At 44.0% G+C, this 21,294-nt stretch overlaps 1 protein-coding gene and 1 long non-coding RNA gene across 3 annotated transcripts in view; one reads left to right on the top strand and one right to left on the bottom strand.

Annotated features, from left to right (window-relative positions):
• Positions 1–963: 963 nt before the first annotated feature.
• Positions 964–5,139, bottom strand: LOC140205473 (uncharacterized). Its single transcript, XR_011887853.1, has 4 exons — positions 4,963–5,139; positions 4,106–4,217; positions 3,465–3,551; positions 964–3,024 (listed from the first exon to the last, which is right to left on the bottom strand). It is a non-coding gene; the product is annotated as an uncharacterized lncRNA (long non-coding RNA).
• Positions 5,140–5,428: 289 nt separating this feature from the next.
• Positions 5,429–21,294, top strand: part of LOC140205472 (uncharacterized) — a 28,745-nt gene continuing 12,879 nt past the window's right edge. For both annotated transcript variants that reach the window (XM_072273081.1, XM_072273080.1), the window contains exon 1: positions 5,429–6,321. In XM_072273081.1, coding sequence (XP_072129182.1) covers positions 5,631–6,321 — 691 coding nt within the window. In that variant the 5' untranslated portion in view covers positions 5,429–5,630. The remainder of the gene's footprint in view (positions 6,322–21,294) is intronic.

Genomic DNA, 21,294 nt, shown 5'->3' with positions numbered 1-21,294 from the left:
GTGAAGGCCGTCTGCAGTCTAACCGTGATTGATTGCCTTAATCACTTTCCTTTGATCACAACCCTTTTGGACATTACGAATGTGGAATGCTGCAACTCTGATTCACTGATTTATTGGCAGACAGCAGGGGTGTCATGTGGCCTCAGTCGTTGTGAGGACCTGCCCTCAAGCCGTGGTGCCACCCGTTTATAGCTGCCCAGGAGAGAGGTGTTGGCGTCGGTGTGCTCCGCCAGAGGTGGTGTGGCGCAGCGCCCAAGCTGCAGATGGTGCTGCCCCCCAGTGTTCACTTGGCAGAAGACAAGCTGTATTACATTCGACTGCAGATTGCTGCAGTATTCTTGGACCATATATTGTTTCGTATGACTGTAGTTTACTGATATCTTATATGTGCTGTTTTATTTGGCTGTATTCATGGGTTTTCATGTGTGGCTGAATGACAATTAAATTTGAACTTGAACCTTGCACTCAGTAAGATTGTGGGCTTTAGGATGGTGAAGTTTGGACAACATGCACCTGTTTTCCTCAAAGGTCTGCAGCTTCAAATTCCTGCATGTCAACATCTCTGAAGATCTATCCTGGGCCCAACATACTGACGTAATTACAAAGAAGGCATGACCGCGGCTATATTTCATTAGGAGTTTGAGGGCTGGAAGGCCCTGTCACCATGCTGTAATCTCTAAATGAGAATAAATAGTAAAAATTGGTAGTAAAAAGGGGCCAATGCATGGGATCAGAAAAAGCTGAAGAGGGTTGTAAATTCAGCAAGTTCCATCATTGCCTCAAGCTTCCCCACCCTCGAGAACACCCACCACCTGGAACATGCTCTCGTCTCACTGTCAGAGAGGAGGTACGGGAGCCTGAAGAAGCACACTCAACGTTCTAGTTACGGCTTCTTCACCTCCATCACTAGATTTCAGAACGGACGATGAACCCACAAACACTTCTTAGTCTCGTTTTGCACTTATTTATTTTTATTAGGTATTTCTTATTGTAATTTGGTTCCTTAAAATTTTTATAGCCGGGGGTGGTAATGGGGACAAGTTCCCACTACCTTTTAAATGCTCCCAATGGCATGCGCGTCAAATAGCCTCTGACAACTGAGCCTGACTACTGGCCTTCACATCTCTGAGCCCAGCAGATCCATTTCTAGTGACAGGAGAAGGGGTAAAGGCGGATTACTGGCACTGTAAATCCAGTCGCTTTGGGTAGACGGGACTCACCAGCTGCATTTGGCAGTGAGGGGAACTCACTGAAACCTACTAAATGTTGAAAAGACTAGATAGGATGGGTGTGGAGAGGATGTTTCCTATGGTGGGGGTATCCAGAACTCGACGGCACAGCCTCAAAACTGAGGGGCGACCCTTTTGAACAGAGGTAAGGAGGAATTTTTTTCACCAGAGAGTAGTAAATCTGTGGATGCTCTGCCACAGACTGCAGTGGAGGCCAAGTCTGTGCGTATATTTAAGGCAGAAGTTGATTATATCCTGATCGGTCAGGGCATCAAAGGATATGGTGAGAAGGCAGGTGTATGGGGTTGAGTGGGATCTGGGACCAGCCATGATAGAATGGTGGAGCAGACTCAATGGGCTGAATGGCCTAATTCTGCTCCTATGTCTTAGGGTTTTATGATCTAGGAGAAGGAAAACTCTGATCTCAAATCTCTGCTGCCTTGCAACTATACCCACTCATGAGAAAGGCTTCGGGAGTAAACCCCGAGGGAAAAATCCGGAGCTGGGGTCCCTAAGGCAGTCCTATGTTAAGTTCAATGCTGACTGGCAACTCCTGCGACATAGCTGGTGCCAAACTGCATCAGTCTCTGCCGTTCCTTTGGGTTCATCAGATGTGTGGAGAGGGGGAGCTTGCTACATGGGCAACAGCTTGCTCTCCATATCATACAGCCCTGGCTTGCGTATCTAGACAGCTAGGACGCAGCATCCATGGTTGACCCCAGCCGACGGAGGCCTCTTATTGTAACTTAGAGCATATTTTATGTACTGTAATGTATACAATATGTCACTGTATTGCTGCTGCAAAAGCAACATGTTTTATGACATATATCAGTGATAATAAACCTGTTTCGGATTCTGAGCAGCCTCGGCAGGTAACAACAAACTAGAGTTGGTAGACACTGTCCATGTTGGCGGTAATAAATGATCAGAGCAGTGGGTGGAATGTTCATCTTGCAGACTTGAGGAAGGTTGAGAAAAATGAGTTGTATACAGAGTCTGGAACTCAGCACTCGAACTCAATGCAACAGAAATCTGCTGGAGGAGCTCAGCACGTCAAGCAGCATCTATTTATTTACTTGTTTGCTTGCTTTTATTGACAAAACAGCGCGGAAGAGGCCCTTCAGGCCCTTCAAGCCACACTGCCCAGCAACCCCGATTTAACCCTTGCTTAATCACAGGACAATTTACAATGACCAATTAACCTACCAATCAGTACGCCTTTTGACCATGGGAGGAGACCGGAGCACCCAGAGGAAACCCACGCAGGTCACAGGAAGAACGTACAAACTCCTTACAGTGCATCTGTGGGAGGAAAGGAGCAGGTCAACGTTACGGGCTGGAACCTGTATCAGTCTCATAGATGGTGCCCAACCAGCTGAGCTCCTCCAGCAGCCTGTGTGTTCCTCCATTTTCCAGCATCTGCAGACTCTTGTATTCACTTGAGAAACTGTAATACAGAGCGCCTGAAGTCAAGGGTTAGAGTGGTTAAGATGGGCTGAATGGCTTCCTTTTCTACCTTCAGTGATTCCATGATTTTCTTTGAGCTTCAGTATTGGCAAAGATCTGCACCCAAACCATTAAATGTTATATCAGGAGCAGAACCTGTGAGCTCAACAGATAATGACACTCTGGAATAACTGGGAATGAAGAGTCATCAGAGTTGCAATGTTGTCCAATCACAGGAGGCTGGCGTCAGCCAGTTGGAATCTGGAATCTTCCTGGCCCACGAACCATCTGGATCAGGTTTCTAAGTCCCAGCAATTCCTCATCAGCAAGAAGCTGGCGGCTTGGAAATCTATACACACACAAGAATATAAATCGCACCACAGCATCAGCACATTGTTTAAGTCAAAACTCAGCAAGGGTGAGGTTTAGAATTTATTAGTTGCTAATTTATTATATTAATGGGTGGTTATTTTCACAATGTGTCAAGAAAGCCAATGTGAGGACATTGAACATAGAACATTACAGCCCATGATGCTGTGCCGTCCTTCTACAAGATGAATCTAACTCTTTTCTCCCAGTAACGCTCCATTTTTCCATCATTCATGTGCCTGTCTAAGAGTTTCTCAAGTGTCCCTAATGTATCTGTGTCTACCACCACCCTGGCAGCACGCTCTACACACTCACCACTCAGTATAAAAATTACATACCTCTGACATCCCCCTATACCCTCCTCCGATCTCCTTAAAATGATAAACATGAGAAATTCTGCAAATCCAAAGCAACACTCACAAAATGCTGGAGAAACCCAAGAGGTCAGGCAGCATCTGTGGAGATGAATAAGCAGTCGATATTTCAGGCCAAGGCCCTTCGTCAGGACTGAAAAACAAGGGGGAAGATGACAGAATAAAGAGATGGGGTGAGGGGAAGGAAGATAGTTAGAAGGTGAAAGGTGGTCAGGTGGGTTGGGAAGAAGGAATCTGATAGGAGAGGAGAGTGGACCACAGAAGAAAGGGAAGGAGGAGAGTGCCCAGAGGAGAGAGAGGTGATAGGCAGGTGAGAAGAGGTAAGAGGCAAGAGTAGGGAATAGAAGAAGAGGGGAGGGGGAGGGAATTTTTTTTACCGGAAGGAGAAATCATCATTCATGCCATCAGGTTGGAGGCTACCCAGATGGAATACCAAGTGTTGCTCCTCCACCCCGGCACAAGAGGAGGCCATGTTGGAATGGGAATGGGAATCGGAATTAAAATATTTGGCCACCAGGAAGTAATGCATTTGCGGATGGAACCCTAAAATAATGCCCTCTTGTATGAGCAAATAAAGAGTCCTCTTCCCTACACTGGGCACATTGATTCAGTGAGGGCAGTTAGTGCCTCTATTTCTCATCAAGCACCCCGAATTCTTGCCCCTCTCTTATGGTCCAAGATTATTACCTTCCGAGATCCCCTTGCTCCTTTGGTCCTGGTTTCTTGCACAATTTATCGTGACCCCTTTTACCTTCTGTTCTAATGGCTTGGTGTGAAATTTCTCCCTGTGGAAGCAGTTCTGAAATTTTCAAAAATAAACATTATTCATAATAAAAATATACAGTAAATACAAGAGTACAAAACTCTTTACTCTCTTGGTCTCGTTTGATCCTTATACTCAGTAGTTTTAGAACACATTTTTTACACATTGCAGAGGACCCCTGTGAGGTATTACCCCTCTCCATTGCTCGAGGGGCTTCCCGCCACACAGTGTCCCTCAGTGTCCAGTAGAGGAAGATCCCCACACTATGGACGTCGAATCATACAACATGGGAACAAACCATTTGGGCCAACTTATCCATGCTGAATGAGTTATTCCCATCTGCCCTGGTTTTTCAATGTCGCTGTGCCCTCTGGTCCTGGACTTCTCCACTATTGGAAACATCCTCTGAACATCCACTCTATGACTTTCAATATTTGTTAGTTTTAAATGAGACCTCCCACTTATTCTTCTAAATTCCAGCAGGTATCCATCAAAGGTAGCTCCATTTGGCCATGTTTGGCTCATATCTCTTCAACTTTTCAAAACAGCTGAACAATTACTTCCCTCCAGGGCTATCAAATTGCAAGAAGAGACAACCATCACATTACCACAATTCGTTACTGAATGACAAAGACAATAAAAGACAACTTTGCTGAAAACAGGTTGAATTGAGCTCTAACACCCACCTGACTCAAACTTCTTACTGTGCAGACTTCTTAAATAATAATCGTTACTTGGTGACAAACCAAATAAGTCTGCATCAACAGCGATAAAAACTTACAGAAAGTTGAGGATTAAACAGGGATCGTTGCACACCAAAAGCATTCTTCGATAACAAGGTGATTTAGTTTGCATTGTTCTGTAATGCATCCCTTTCCTGACTCTCAGCTCTGACCTAAAATCATTTATGGGTGGTAGGTCCAAGCTGAGAAGCGATTTACGGCCAACTACTTTCTCTGACACAAAAACCCAGCTATTGTTAGAACTGACTGTGAGGTTTGATGGTGAAGGAGGTGTTTTCTAGTGATTGACACACAGACCAGCTCGGTAAATGCAAGATAAAAAGATCTTTAAATAATCAGCCAATGACAAGGCACCGCAACTCCCATTCGAGGAGATGGAGCCTCTGTGAATGACCTATGGCTTGTGTGGACGCTCAAATATGGCAATGTGATGCCAGAGCCTTATCACAGCTGCTATATTAGAAGCCCCATGACTCAACAAGAGATTCATTTGCTTCTGCTACTGGAGAGGAAGTGTTGCAAGACAACATACCACCCGGTGTTATCAATCAAGCGTTCACACCATTTTGTGGACTACAGTCCTGAGGTCGTTGTTCCTCAATACTTTCTGCTGTTTTGGACCTACCTTCGTGTTCTGCACGCCACACTTTTCTCACGGGAGTTCCTAGTGGACTTATTTGCTGAATTGAGTCAATCTGATGCCAGCATGACTTCCCAAAGAGTTTGGCTTCTCTGCCTGCTGCTAACTTTTGTGTGTTCCATACACGTCAACGTCATCACTGGCTTCACTGGAGCTGCTGCAGCAGATGATGATGACAGCAATGAAGGAGGTCACAAAGATTTGAAAGATGTAGGAGCAGGGAAGGATGATGACGATGATGATAGCGATGATGATGATAAAGGCAACAATGATGATGATAAGGACGATGATGATGATGATGATGAGGATAAAGATGATGACAATGATGGGGATGATGATAAGGATGATGATGAGGACGATGATGATGATAAGGACAATGATGACGACGATGATGATGACGATGATGATGACGATGATGATGACAATGATGATGATGACGATGATGATGATGACGATGATGATGATGACGACGACAAGGACAAGGATGATGACGATGATGATGATGACAACGAAGATGACAAGGATGACGATGACGATGATGATGATGATGATGATGACGATGATGATGACAATGATGATGATCAAATAGTTAGAAAGGATGATGATGATGAAGATGACAATGATGATGACAATGACAAGGATGATGATGATGATAATGACCACCATCATAAGGAGCATAAACATGATGATGACAATGGTGACGATGATGATGACGATGATAATCATCATGATGATGGCAAGAAGGAAGATGAGGAAGGTAACAATAAATAAATAAGAAAACAAAGTACTTGTATACTGCACTAGCGATCATTACTAAGTTACTTCCTTAAAGGCCATCATTCAGCTGGCAGACATTCTATTAAACCTCTCCCGTAAGGAATAGAAGCATTACTCTAGCAACACCAATGGAAAATAACGGAGTGACTTTAACGTCTAATGCATGGAGCCTTGTGGAACTGTGTGACATTGTACCACCTTCTGAATTGGATGAAATCTGGGGCAGCAAGTCATTTTTTTAAAGTCAGCTCAATTAATTGGGCTTTTGAACACTGAAACATTGAAATCATCTAAAATTGGTCTGTCTGCTCCTTGATCATTGCAAAATTATTGAAACCTTTTTTTTTTAATCAAACATCTTGCAATAAAACCAAATTATAATTTATGCAAGTGGTCACTCCAATTTATTTCCTTGCATGTTAGTAGGGTGTACTGCGAGCTGGATTGTGTTAGGGAGTTGAAAGTGCTGGTGTGGTTCTCTTTATACACGTGAAAGAAACAAAAATAGCTCAAAATCAAAAGTGTGGTGATAAATTGGAAGGAGAGTGATATTTTTAATGTGTTGGGAATGGAATAAAGAATAGAAAATCTCTCTGTCTTATATCAAAATTATTATCAATATTTTTAACTGATGTCAGAAAAAAATCTTGCAGCAAGTTTGCTTTGGACTTAAATCAATAGAAGTGGTTTGAAAAGGGAAGGAGGGAGGGGTGCTGTACCCTGGCAAAGGTTGCTCCTCCTGCTGGTCTTGCCCTTTAAGAAAGACAACATAGTCTTGCTGTACCCTATGTCTCTCCCAATGTAATGCCCTGAGCTGGCTTGAGGGTGGCATCTGACACATGGTGCTTGCTGAGTGTGCTGGGGAAGGGTTTCAATATATTAACTCTCAGTTCCAATCATCGACCTCCCTCGGCAGTTCTGGGGTTTGGAAACTTTACCTGCTGTGACTGTGGCTGGATATTGGGAGGTAATCAGTGATATGGGTGAGACACTGGAATGTACACACTGCCAAATCTTCCCAGCACGGCACTACCTTTACTATATTTAATTCCTCCCTGTTTTTTGTTCTTTCACTCCTCATCCTTCCTTCAGAGAGAGAAGGAGGTCCTTCAGCCCGCTGAATCTATGACAGCCTTCAGGGCAATCACATCAACCTCATTCCCCCATTTATGGGCATAGAACATTAAACAGTGCAGAACCTTCAGCCCACGATATTGTGCCAACCTTTTAACCTACCCTAAGATCAATCTCACACTTCCCTTCCACATTGCCTTCCATTTTTCTTTCATCCAGGAGTCTCAAAATGTCCCTAATGTATCAGTCTCTACCACTAACACTGACAGCACGTCCCACATACCCACCACACTCTGTGTAGAAAACTCACCTCTGACATTGCCTCTAGGCTTTCGAAATGTATCTCCCTTTAATTATTCTATCTCATAATCTCGCCTCTGATTCTTCCACCACGTATCTGCACTAAGGATAAAGTAGAGTAGCCATTTAACCACTAACCCACATGTGTTTGGGATGTGGGAGCTCCCAGGGAACCCTAGGAAGCATGTGCAAACTCCACAGAGACATCACCCAAGGTCAGAATCGAACCCGGGTTCCTGGAGCTAAGAGGCAGCAGCATTACATGCTGTGCCCCTCTGATGCCTGACCTTGAACTGAAGTTGGCAATCACTGGCAGCTAAACTTTTTCAGTTGGTTTGTTCATTGGACTCCACGTGAAAACCGGCAGTGGATTCCAGTCCTGCTGGGATTGAACTGGGGAAACACTGCCCAGTTCCTACACCAGGCCTGATCTGGTACAGGATTTCTGATTCTGGGCTCGAGGATTAATAGGTGTACAAGAAGGTGAGTAACACTTAGCAAACAGTTCACTTTTACTTCAGAAGTGCAAAAGAGGTCTTGGGAGTCTTTGTGCAGGATTCCCCAAAGGTTAACTTGCAGGTTGAGTCAGTAGTGAGGAAGGTAAATGCAATGTTAGCATTCATTTCAAGAGAACTAGAATGTGATGCTGAGGCTTAATAAGGTATTGGAGCAATTACGAGGCTCATATCTAAGAAAGGACTGGTAGCATCGGAGGGGACCAGAGGGGGATTATGAAAATGATTCTGGGAATGAAAGGATTAACTGCTAAGGAGCGTTTGATGACTCTAGGCCTGTACTCGCTGGAATTTAGAAAAATGAATTGAAAACAATGGATTGTAAACTATTGAATATTGAGAGGCTTAGATAGAGTGGACATGGAGAGGATGTTTCCTATAGTGGGAGTCTGGGATCAGAGGACACAGCCTTAGAACAGAAGGACCTCCCTTTAGAACAGAGAAGAGGAGGAATTTCATTAGCCAGAGTATGGCAATCTGTGGAATTCATTGCCACAGATGGCTGTGAAAGCCAAGACATTGGGCAGATTTAAAGTGGAGGTTGATAGGTTCTCGATCAGTGAGGGAGTCAAACATTACAGACAGAAGGCAAAGTAGTGTTGAGAGGGATAAATCAGATATGATCGAATGGTGAAGAACACTCGATGGGACAAGAGGCTTAATTCTGCTCCTATCCTTATGGTCTTATGGTTTTAATTGTTTCTGCACTAAGCATTTGTTTTTTTTGTGTACTCCAAGCCAAATGATGGCTCTGAAGGAAGAACCCATGGTGCAGCTGGTAGAGCTGGTGCCTTAAGTCCAGAGATCCATAGACCACACAACCATAAGATATAGGAGCAAAATTAGGCCTTGGCCTGTCAAGTCTGCTCCGCCATTTCTTCATGGCTGATCCAATTTTCCTCTCAGCCCCAATCTCCCGCCTTCTCCCTGTATCCCTTCAAGCCCTGACTAATCAAGAATCTATCAACCTCTGCCTTAAATATACATGAAGACTTGGCCTCCACAGCTGCCTGTGGCAAAGAATTCCACAGATTCACCACCCTCTGGATAAAGAAATTCCACCTCATCTCCATTCTAAAAGGACACCCCTCTATTCTGGGGCTGTGTCCTCTGGTCTCAGACCTTCCCACCACAGGAAGCATACTCTTTACATCCATCCTTTTAAGGTCTTTCAACATTTGATAGGTTTCAATTAGGTCACCCCTCATTCTTCTGAATTTTAGTGAATACAGGCTCAGAGCCATCAAATGTTCTTCAAATGACAATCTGTTCAATGCTGGAACCACTTTCATGAACTTCTTTGAACCCTCTCCAGTTTCAGCATATCCTTTCTAAGATAAAGGTCCCAAAACTGCTCACAATACTCCACGTGAGGCCTCACCAGTGCTTTATAAAGTCTCAACGTTACATCCTTGCTTTTATATTCTAGTTCCAGGTTCGAATCTGACCTAGGGTGGAGTTTGCACATTTTCCCATGGCCTATAGGTTTCCTTTCAGGTGCATTGACTTCTTCCCACATCCCAAGGACTTGTAGGTTGCCGGGTTAATTGGCCACTGTAAATTGGATAGAATCTGGGGATGGGGGTTAGGTGTTCTGAGAATGGTGGGAGAATAAAATGGGTCTTGGTAGCACTGGTGTAAATGATGGTGCAGAACTTGTTTCTGTAAGGTACCGCTCTCTGAATCAATAACTCCACTCATTTACTTCAGTTTATGAAGGTGAGAGTGGGTAAGGTCAGAGAAGTGTGCAGGGCACGTACTTTATGCAGAGAGTTGTGGGTGCCTGGAATGTGCTATCTGGAGTGGTGGCAGAGGCAAATGTGATGGCGGGCATTCCGGGGTCTCTTGGACAGGGACACGAATAGAAGGAAGTGGACATTGCGTAGGCAGAGGAATCAGAATAGAGTGACACATTGCTTAGTGCAATCGTTTTACAGCACCAATGATCACTGATTGGGGTTCGATCCCTGCCCCTGTCTGTAAGGAATTTCTGTGACCACGTGGGTTTCCTCCAGATTTGGTCCCACATCTCAGAGACATGTGTTAGGGTAGTGAGTTGTGGGCATGCTATGTTGGCACCAGAAACGTGGCGACATTTGCATAATCCTTGCTGATTTGATTTGATGCAAGACTTTGAATTTCACTGCATGTTTTGATACACACGTGACAAATAAAACCAATCTTTATCGTTATTTCTAGGTGGTGGTTCACAACCTGGCCCAGTGGCTCAGTGGGTGTACTTTGATCTCTGAAGTAGCAGGTCATAGGTTCGAAACCACTGAAGGGTTTGAGTATGACCTCAGTTGGCTTGGCATTGAATGAATGGGATGAGAGTTTAAAAACGCAAACACGAGGAAATCTGCAGATGCTAGAAATTCAAGCAACACACACAAAATGCTGGTGGAACACAGCAGGCCAGGCAGCATCTATAGGAAGAGGTACAGGTGACATTTTGGGCCCAGACCTGACGATGGGTCTCGGCCTGAAACGTCGACTGTACCTCTTCCTATAGATGCTGCCTGGCCTGCTGTGTTCCACCAGCATTTTGGGATGAGAATTTTTACCCTTTTGGCTGAGGTGCAGAGGAACTCTTCCAGAGGTACTGGCATTATCCAGTGGTTACTAGTCTGAGTCGGACGGTTATGGGTTCAAGACCCACTCCAATGACTAGAACAAGTGCACAGAGAGTCACCCTGAGCTTCTCCACAACATGATCGGAACAGCATTGGGAATGCAACCTTGGTTCAAGTAATTGAATTGAAATTTTAACCCATCACATAGACTAATAATTTATTATACGGTTGCATAGCGGTTAGCACAGTGCTTTACAGTACCAGCGACCTGGGTTCAATTCCCGTCACTGTCTGTAAGGAGTTTGTATGTTCTCCCCATGACCTGCGACAGTCCAGAGACATACCGGTTGGAGGTTAATTGGTCACTGTAAATTGTCCCTTGATTAGGCAAGGATTAAATTGGTGATTTGCTGTGCCTCAAAGGGCCAGAAGGGCCTAATGGATGACGTATCTCAATAAGTAAGTAAGTAAATAAATAAATAAATAAATAAATAAGTAAGTAGGTAGATAGATAGATAAATAGATTACAGAATTCAGAAACAAAATAACATTTCATATTAACCACGATGATTCACTTTCACAGTGGTGGGAAGAAAAACTTTGCCAGCAGATATCGGAATAAAAGCCTTCAATATCTCCAGGGACGTTCTATAATTTCTTGAATTGGTTGGCATGAACACAATGGGTTAAATAGCCTCCTGGTAGGTCAGATGAGAATTCACGCCATCCTGAGGGAGGCCTACACTGCTCAGATGAGTTAATCCCAGGACCTCTCAGGCAGATCCACATGAAAACAAAAATAGAATTCCCAATGACTTTCCATCAACACTGCTGACTTAATTATTTCATTGTGGTCAGTGAGACCTTCCTGATTAACTGTCGTTATTTCTTATAAAGAGCAGAGGGCAAAAGAACATGTTCTTAATGAGCCTTGGTATGACCAAAGGCAAGACAGTGATTGCAAAAGTACACATTCTCAGTTATTGGGAAGGTTTCACACTTTAACACACTTGTGTCTCTGCTATTATAGACAAATGTGTTAAAGTATGAGTGCTTGAAATACTCAGCTGGTTAGGCTGGAACTGGAGCAACTCTTTCAGATTGATGAATTTTCTGATTTTATATCCATTATTGTGTTCAGTTCTGGCCTCCTCATTGTAAAAAGGATGTGGAAGTTTTAGAGATGGTGCAGAGGAGTTTTACTAGGATGCTCCCTGGATCCGAGAGCATGTCTTATGAGGACAGGTTGAGCAAGCAATGGCTTTTCTCTTTGGAGCGAAGGACGATGAGAGGAGACTTGATAGAGGTGTACAAGATGATAAGAGGCACAGATCAAATGGACAGCAGAGATTTTTCCCAGGATGTAAATGGCTATACAAGGGGTCATAAATTTCAGGTGTTGGGAGGAAAGTATAGGGGGATGTCAGAGGAAGTACTCTTACACAGAGTGTAGTGGGTGAGTGGAACGCACTGCCGGGGTGGTGGTGGATGCAGGTACCTTAGGGACATTTAAGAAACCTGAGAGCAGTGGAAGTTGAGGGGAGATCTGAAAGAAGTATAGAGAGGTATAGAGAGTGTAGACAGACATTATATTTTCCTCAGGGTGAAAGGCCTAATACCCGAGGGCATGCATTTAAGGTGGGGGTGGGTAAATTCAGGGGAGATGTGCAGGACAAGTTCTTTACACACAGAGTGGTGGATGCCTGGAATGCACAGTCTACGGTGGTGGTGGAGCTAGATATGACAGGGGTGTTCAAGAGACTCGTACAGGCACATAGAAGTGCAGGAAATAGAAAGTTATGGACATTATCTGGCGGGATGGATTGGAAGAGAGTGACACAGTAGTGTAACAATCACTGATCAGGGTTCGATTCCCACCACTACCTGTAACGAGTTTGTACATTCTCTGCAAAACTGCGTGGGTTTCCTCTGAATGCTCTGGTTTCCTCCTATATCCCAAAGATATACGGTTAGGGCTAGAGTGAGGATTAATAAGTTCTGGGCAAGCTATGTTGGTTCCCGAAGCACGATGGCCCTTGCAGGCTCCTCCAGCATAATCTTCGCTGATTTGATTTAATGCAAACGATGCATTTCACTGTATGTTTCAATGTACATGTGACAAATAAAGCTAATCTTTAGATCTTTACATCTTTACTTCAGTTGCACACTTGGTTACTAAGTTAAGTAGGTTGGCACAATGAATGGCATGTTGCTGTGTTGTAAGTTGTGTGATACCCAATCTGCCAAGACCTGACGACTAAAGTTCAATAAAAATCATTCATCCAGAATGAAGGGAGCGAACTTAGAATGAAGTTCACAAATCCCTGAGAGTAACAAGACAGACAGATAAGTTGATTTAGGAACCACGTGGGATATTATTGACAAAGACATGGAAAGTTAGACCTGGGAGGTTATGCTAGGACGCTGCACAACGCCACAGCTGAAGTAGTGAGTGCAGTTCTGCTCATTTCAGAAGAGATGCACTGGAGAGGATGGCAAGGGTGTTTCTGTGAATGCTGCCAGGATTGGAGACCCATTATGAAGAGCGGCTGTCGGGCTAGGGCTCTTCTTTGCAACAAAGGAGGCTGAAGGGAGATTTAACTGAGGTGTAAAAAAAAGGAGAATAAAAAAATTAAGGAGGCTTTAATACTTCACATATTTGAGGCTAAAGCCTACATATCTGATAGGCTTTAAGGTTTCCCATATTTGTACAACCGCTTATTGTATTATAATGGTGCCAGTAACATTATACTGTCTTACAGAAAGATGCACCCCACACTTCATGTCAACCTGTCAATCTTCAGGCCTTGTCACTCAGGGACTTATACTAATACAGTATTATTTTGTGCTGGATTGTAACTGTATGTGCTGTGAAAAAGATCTTAGTGCTTTCCCAGCATATATGACAAATAAACTCTTCTCGGGCTTCCAGCCAGGTACGGGTATTGGTTTTTACCGATGTTTCAGTGACAAACTCTGCCATCATCCCTGATGAAAGTGGTAGAGTTTGTCATCGAAACGTTGAGTAAAATCCATTCCTCTACCCGATTGGAAGCCTGAGAAGAGTTTACTTGTATATGTGCTGTGTCTGACTATATGTACTGTTGTTTTGCACCTTGGCATCAGAAGAGCTATCTTTGATTTAGCTGTACACACGTGCCTGGTTGATGCAGTTGGAGGGGGTGTTAGTGAGGCCACATCTGGAATAGAGAGAGCTGTAAAAGCATGACGGAGTAACACTGGAGACAGTACAAAGGCAATTCACCGAGATGACAAAGCTGTCCTACCAGATCGTTTGGGCCTTGAATTGTTTGGAGTTCAGAAGAAAGTAGTGGGGAGGGGAGGGGATGCTCAACAGGGAAGAGGTTGGGACAACAGATGAGGTTCATTTCCCTTGGCAAAGCTGTTTAGTAAGTAGGAACCTTAACCTAAAAGATTAAATAGAAGAATTATCCCCATAATCTTTGATATCCTCCACTTTAAATATACCTCATGACTTGGCCTCCACAGCCATCTGTGGCAGTGAACTCCATCGATTCAGCACCCGCTAGCTAAAGAAATTCCTCCTCAATTCTGAGGCTGTGCTCTCTGGTTCTACACTCCCTCAATACAGAAAACATCCACTCCACATCCATTCATTCTAGGCCTTTCAATAATTTTGAATGAGATTCCCCTGTCCCCATTCTAAATTCCAGTGAGTACAGGCCCAGAGCCATCAAACACTAACCTTTAATTTCGGAAATCATTCTTGTGAACTCCTCTGGACCTTCTCGAGTGCCAGCACATCTTTTATATATGAAGCTCAAAACTGCTCACAATATTCCAAGTGCGGTCTGACCTCAGCATTACATCCTCACTTTTATATTCTAGTCCTCTGGAAGTGATTGCTAACATTGCGTTGGCCCTGTAGTTCCTTGCCAAGGCAACACTGAGAACTCCTCAAACCCATGAGCTCTATTGCCAGGGCTGGGATATTTATTTCATTTGGTGATACAGCGCGGAGGAGGCCCTTCTGCCCCTTTGAGCCAGACTTCCCCAGCAACCCCATAACCCTGATTTACCCTAATCCAATCACAGGACAATTCACAATGACCAGTTAACCTACCTGATAGGTCTTTGGACTGTGGGAGGAAACCAAGGCACCCAGGGAAAACCCATGCATTACAGATAGTGTCGGAATTGGCCCCGAATGCTGGATGCACTGAGCTGTAAAAGCGTTATGCTAACAGCTACACTACCATGGCACCCACTAACATCACTACCTGCATGTTCCCCTCCAAATCACACATTAGCCCAGAGTAGAGGGTAAAAAAAAGGAATGCGATGTCAGATGAGGAGATGAGAAACAGGAGAGGAGGAATGAATACTGGGATTGTTCAGATGGGATGAATGGCCTCCACTTGTGTCATAACATATTGAAGGAGAAGATGGCGGCGCGACGCAGCTTGCGTGGCCACTCCGGTGAATGATATCTGTAATCTGTCAAGTAGGGGGCCGTGCACAATCCTGATTTGATGGAGAGACGTGAGAGAACGGAGGAACATCTGGAGAAACTTCTGAAATGCCTTTTTCACTGCTGTTGTTACTATGTGGTCCAGAATCTCCGGAGGGGAAGACCCCAAATCCTCGGCTTTGCTTGTTGCTCAGCGGCTGGGGCAGGGTCGAAACGCTCGGCAGAGATGGTGCTGGGTGCTCGGTGTCGAAGGGCTGGTCGGAGGCTCAAAGTTTTCGGAAGGACTCAGAGTCGGCTGTGGTCGGGTGCTTCCAATGCATTGATAGTTGTCGGTGCCTGGAGGTTTATGGCAGAGAGAGTTTCTCCCTTCTGCCACCTGCTATCGGGGGCTATCGGGAGTCGATCAGAACTTTGAGACTTTTTTTTACCGCTCCCATGGTCTGTTCTTTATCAAATTATGGTACTGCTTTGCACTGCTGTAACTATATGTTATAATTATGTGGTCTTGTCAGCGTCAGTCTTTGGTTTGTCTTGTTTTTTTTGTGTGATATCACTCTGGAGGAACATTGTATCATTTCTTAATGCATGCATCCATTTCTAAATGACAATAAACGAGGACTGAGTGTCCTCATAATCTAATCTAATCCAGTCTAAAAAATAAACAAATTCTGGCTGTGAATGCAGAGAAAAGCAATTCCCATACAAAATACTGGAGGGCCCGACAGATCAGACAGCGTCAATCGAGGAGAATAAACAGTGGATATTTCTGGCTGAGACCGTTCATCAGGACTGGAAGGGAAGTGGGGAGAAGCCAGAATAAGGAGGTGAGACAAGGGAAAAGAGTGCAAGCTGTAAGGAGGAAGGTGAAGCCTGGTGAGAGGGAAAAGGTGGTTGGGTGGGGAGAGGGGAATGAAGTGAGAAGTTGGGAGGAGATAGGTAGAAAAGGTAAAGGGCTGAAGCAGAAGGAATCTGATAGGAGAGGAGAGTGGACCATGGGAGAAAGGGAAGGAGGAGGGTCACCAAGGGGATGTGATAGGCAGGTGAGGAGACGAGAGATGGTGAGAGGGGAGCCAGAATGGAGATAAGGGGGTAATTTACTGTCCAGTAAAATCTGTATCTTTAAAGTAAATATTAAAATCTGTATATATTTTTGCAAGTGGACGTAATGGTGTGTATTATGACAGAACTATAGGACCTGTGTGCGTGTCTGTGTATGAGACAGACTGCATTAAAATCTGTGTATATTATTGTAAAAATAGAATTTGTGTAGTGTAGAGTATAACCTGTATCTATTATAACAAATACAATCTGCTTATATTATAGCAATTTTGGAATGTGAAGTATAGAATTATGGTAGAATTGTGTATGCTGGAACGACAAAATGTATGTTATAATGTATTGTTGCTTATCATCTTATCCTCCTGCTGACTTCCCTCTCACCCCTTCTCTTCTCCTCACCTCCTCCTTCCCTTTCTCCCATGACCCCTCTCCTCTCCTATTAGGTTCCTTCTTCTTCAACCCTTTATCTTTTCCACATAACCCTTCCCAGCTTCTCACTCCAACTCCCCCTCTCATTCACCCACCTTCCACCCTCACCTCACTTGGCGTCACATCACCTGCTAGCTCATACTCCTTCCCCCCCCCCCCGCTGCTTTCTTATTCCTGCACCTGTCCTCTTTCTTTCCAGTCCTGATGAAGGGTATCAGCCCAAAATGTTGACTGTTTATTCCCCTCCATAGATGCTGCCTGACCTGCTGAGTTCCTCCATCATTTTGTGTGTGTTGCTTTGTATTTCCAGCATCTGCAGATTTTCTTGTGCTCATGATTGCAGAGAAAATACTGGCCAGGAATTTGGGACCAAGGGGCTTAACATCTCCCTGACCTTCCTTTTGGATCTGGGAGCTTTGGTCTACAATACTAGGAGCAGTCTGCAGGATTGTCAGTAAGCGACTGATAAACTGGAATAGGTCACTGCCTCCTCAATCAAGATACCGGAAAAAATGGGAAATAATAGACTTTACTCTTTTGCACATCAGTGCATATTGCAGATCATTTTAGGATATTTCTGGAGCTGTTGGCTTCGTTGAGCTGTTTTAAGAATTCCTTTGTGCCAAGTCAAGAGTGATCAGCCAGGATGTTCGATGTGAGAGTGACTCCATCAGCACTGTAATATTGGGGGGGGTCTCGAATATTGAGTTTATATATTATATATTGGGGGGGTTTATATATTGTGTGGCAGATCCTTGATACACTCAGTGGCTACTTTTATTAAGCACGTCCTGTACCTAATAAAGTGGCCACAGAGTGTGTATTGTTGCACGTCAAAGATGTTCAGCTGTAATATACGGGGTTTATTTACCAGATGATTCAGGAAGATCTATGAACTGTGTATAGCAACAAGATATATTTTATTAGAATCTGTATGTATGCATTTCAAAGGTTCAAAGGTTCAAAGTTTCATTTTATTGTCAAAATATGCATGCACAATACAACTCTGGTATTCGTCTTCTCCAGATAGTCATTAAATACAGGAAAACCATTGGGGGTGTTGAAAGAAAATACATCAGCCCCACCCTCCGCATGAAAAAGAAAAAGGATAACAAAAAGAAACAAAACTAGTAAACCCCAAACACCCCCACCCCTTCCCTCAGACAAAAAACTAACAGATCATCCACCCAGAAGACAGTAGCTAGAATCCCCAGCCCCCTTCTTTGCATAAAAACTAACAGATTGATCACCCAGATATTGGCAGCTAGAATGACAAAAACCACAAATCCCTCCCGCTCAAAAAATAGCGACGATAACATAAAGCCCCCAACCCCTCTCTCACACATAAAAAACTAACAGATCACCCACACAGATTTTTTTTATTATGGGCATCCGTTAGTCTCGTGAGACCATGGATTTGCGACTTGGAAGGTTTCCATGGCGTAGGCCTGGGCAAGATGGTATGGAAGACTGGCAGTTGCCCATGCTGTAAGTCTCCCCTCTTCACGCCACCAATGTTGTCCAAGGGAAGGGCACTAGGGCCGATACAGCTTGGCACCGGTGTCGTTGCACAGCAATGTGTGGTTAAGTGCCTTGCTCAAGGACACAACACGCTGCCTCATCTGAGGCTCAAACTAGCGACCTTCAGATCACTAGACCAACGACTTAACCAGTTGGCCACGCGCCACACAGATAAATGTTATACAATACGGTAAATGATGATGGTGTATACATATTGTAGCTGACCGTCACCGGTGTATATTATAGCAAATGGCAGGGCCTCTGTACATGACAGCAAACTGTCCAACCAGTTATAGATTACAGTAAAATTTGTCTCTCTAAAGTAAAAGTGCAATCTATACATATTCTAGTGAATGGTAGAATTTATGTCTATTACAGCAGGCACTAAAACTAATATTTATTGTGACAGACAGCATATTAGGTCAGAGAGTCGAAGTTAATTTCACACAGTGGTCAGTAGCAGCTGTTGATATTATAACAAGGCAGTAAAACTTGTGTCTATTATGGCAGTCTGAAGAATCCATAGGTATTACAATGGACAATAGGATCACTGTGTACAGCAATATCTGTGCATTTAAAGAAAACCATGGAATTGCCGTACATTTTTACAAACGTGAATTATAACAGACTACAAGACCTGTATGTATGTATGTGTGTGTGGTGTGTGAGAGAGAGAGAGAGACAGTGGACACTAAATCCTGTGTGTATTATTGTGGAAATAGAATCTGTGTAGGACATAGTGTACAGCAGAACCTGTTTCTATTATATTATAGCAGATAAGGTGCAATATTATATTTAGATTATCATTATTATATATTGTTAATATTCATGCTATTATATATTACAGCAAATTATGTGGTATTTTATAACGAGCAGTGTAAACATTTGTATTATAGCAGATAGTGGTAGAATTTGTGTGCTGTAGGGCAACACAATGAATGTGACAATGTTCAGCAGAGTCTGTGTATTTAAAATGAACTCTGGGATTGGTAACACACTGAAGAATCGCTTTTCCAGTTCTCCAGTTTTAGAATATATATTATTGGGAGGAGGAAATGGGTACATTTTTATTTAGGTTTTTATTTTGAATATATTCAGAATCACATTTATTAATCACATGTACATTGAAACATACAGGGAAATGTGTCACTTACATTAATAATCAGCACACCCAACGATATGCTGTGGGCAGCTCGCAGGTGTCACCACACATTTTGGCGCCAACATAGCATGCCTACAATGTCCAGTAAACAACATAAGCAGAAACAACAGCGACAAAACAAACAAGCCCCTTTCTCATCTCTCCATCCACCCACCCAGTCCCACACTCAGACCAGACAGGACAGGACAGGCTGTATCCGGGCCTCCTGTCCTTGTCCTCGGATTCCCAGACTCAGGTGTATAACACTGCAACTCTGTTGGCACTGTGAGACTATTCAGTTTATATGCAATTATGTAGTCTTTGCTCATTTGTGACCAATATTTTCTCAATCAGTATTGATGGGGGTTGTAGCATTGCAGCTTTATAGATTAGTATTGTTTGAAGCTGCTATTAACACACTGTTTCTGCTCGATATCGCTTATTCAGTGGCTGAACGTGCTGCCAGCCAGTTTACAGGGAACATACTTGCTCACCAGGAGAAGGCATGATGATCACACTCGTGGCCACTTTATTGGGTTCAGCTGTTCACCTGTTGGCCGGCGTCCATCTGCCTCAAAGGACAATCATCATCACAAGCCTGGGCAGCAGATATGGAGATCCTGAAATGTCCAATCATTAAGATCCTCCTCTCAGCCTTACCGGTGTAGTCCAAAGGAAAGCTTATGACGCAATACATTTGGCTCCAGTTTGACTGCAGGTGCTGACGGAAGGATGTTCGATAACGTCCAGCTGCCTTTGGGGCTTCACTCCAGATCTGCTGTCTCCGTTTAGTCCTGTAGCCTCATCTGCCCACAAGGCAGTGGGGCTATTTACCCATAGCTGGGGATCTGGTTCATGAGCACCGGGGCATGTCCACACACCGGTGGACCTGTGTACTACATGTGCATGGGCCAGACCTCCTCCCCGTCCTCAGTAGTTCAGCCCGAAAGGAGTTCAGTTTACGTGAGTCTCCAGTGAGGAGGCAATGCATGAGGCTTTCTGTTGGAGAGGCTGTGTACTGACAGCGAGAGACTTACACATTCAGCTCTCCTTTTCCCAAGAGTGCTAGCCACCGGTGGAAGCTGAAAGTGAGAGCAACAAGCACTACCCCCTACACTACCACATCAGGTGCATCACAGCAACCCTTTCGACACAGGGTACACCTGTACTCCAGCTTATTAATGCAAATATCTAATCAGCCAATCATGTAACAACAGCTTACTGCATAAAAGCATGCAGGTATTGTCAAGAGGTTCAGTTGCTGTTCAGACCAAACATCAGAATGGGGAAGAAATGTGATCTAAGTGACTTTGACCATGGAATGATTGTTGGTGCCAGACAGGGTGGCTTGAGTAGCTCAAGTTCACACACAACAGTCTCTAGAGTTTACAGAGAATGATGTGAAAAACAAAAAACAATCCAATGAGCAGCAGTTCTGTGGGTGAAAACACCTTGTTAATGACAGTAGTCAGAAGGGAATGGGCGGACTGGTTCAAGCTGACAGGAAGGTGACAGTAACTCAGATAACCAGGCATTACAACAGCGGTGTGCATCTCTGAATGCACAACACTTCGAATCTTGAAGTGGGTGGGCTACAGCAGAAGAAGGCCACAGACGTGCACTCAGTGACACCTAATAAAATGGTCAGTGAGTGTACAACACTTCAACAATCCTGAAAGCAATGGCAGAAATTACTTTTTGACCCCACACACAATACTGAGTTTGGAAAATTAGTCCCAATGAGGGGTCTCAGCCTGAAACGTCGACAGTTCATTCCTCTCCATAGATGCTGCCCAACCTGCTGATTTCCTCCAGCGCTTTGGATTTCCAGCATCTGCAAATACCTTGTTCTTTTCAAATGAACTCTGGTTCACAAGAGTTGAAAAAT

This window comes from Mobula birostris, chromosome 11 (genome assembly GCF_030028105.1).
Source record: "Mobula birostris isolate sMobBir1 chromosome 11, sMobBir1.hap1, whole genome shotgun sequence".
In the NCBI taxonomy this organism is placed as follows: domain Eukaryota; kingdom Metazoa; phylum Chordata; class Chondrichthyes; order Myliobatiformes; family Myliobatidae; genus Mobula; species Mobula birostris.
This window is presented reverse-complemented; position numbering and strand designations above follow the sequence as displayed.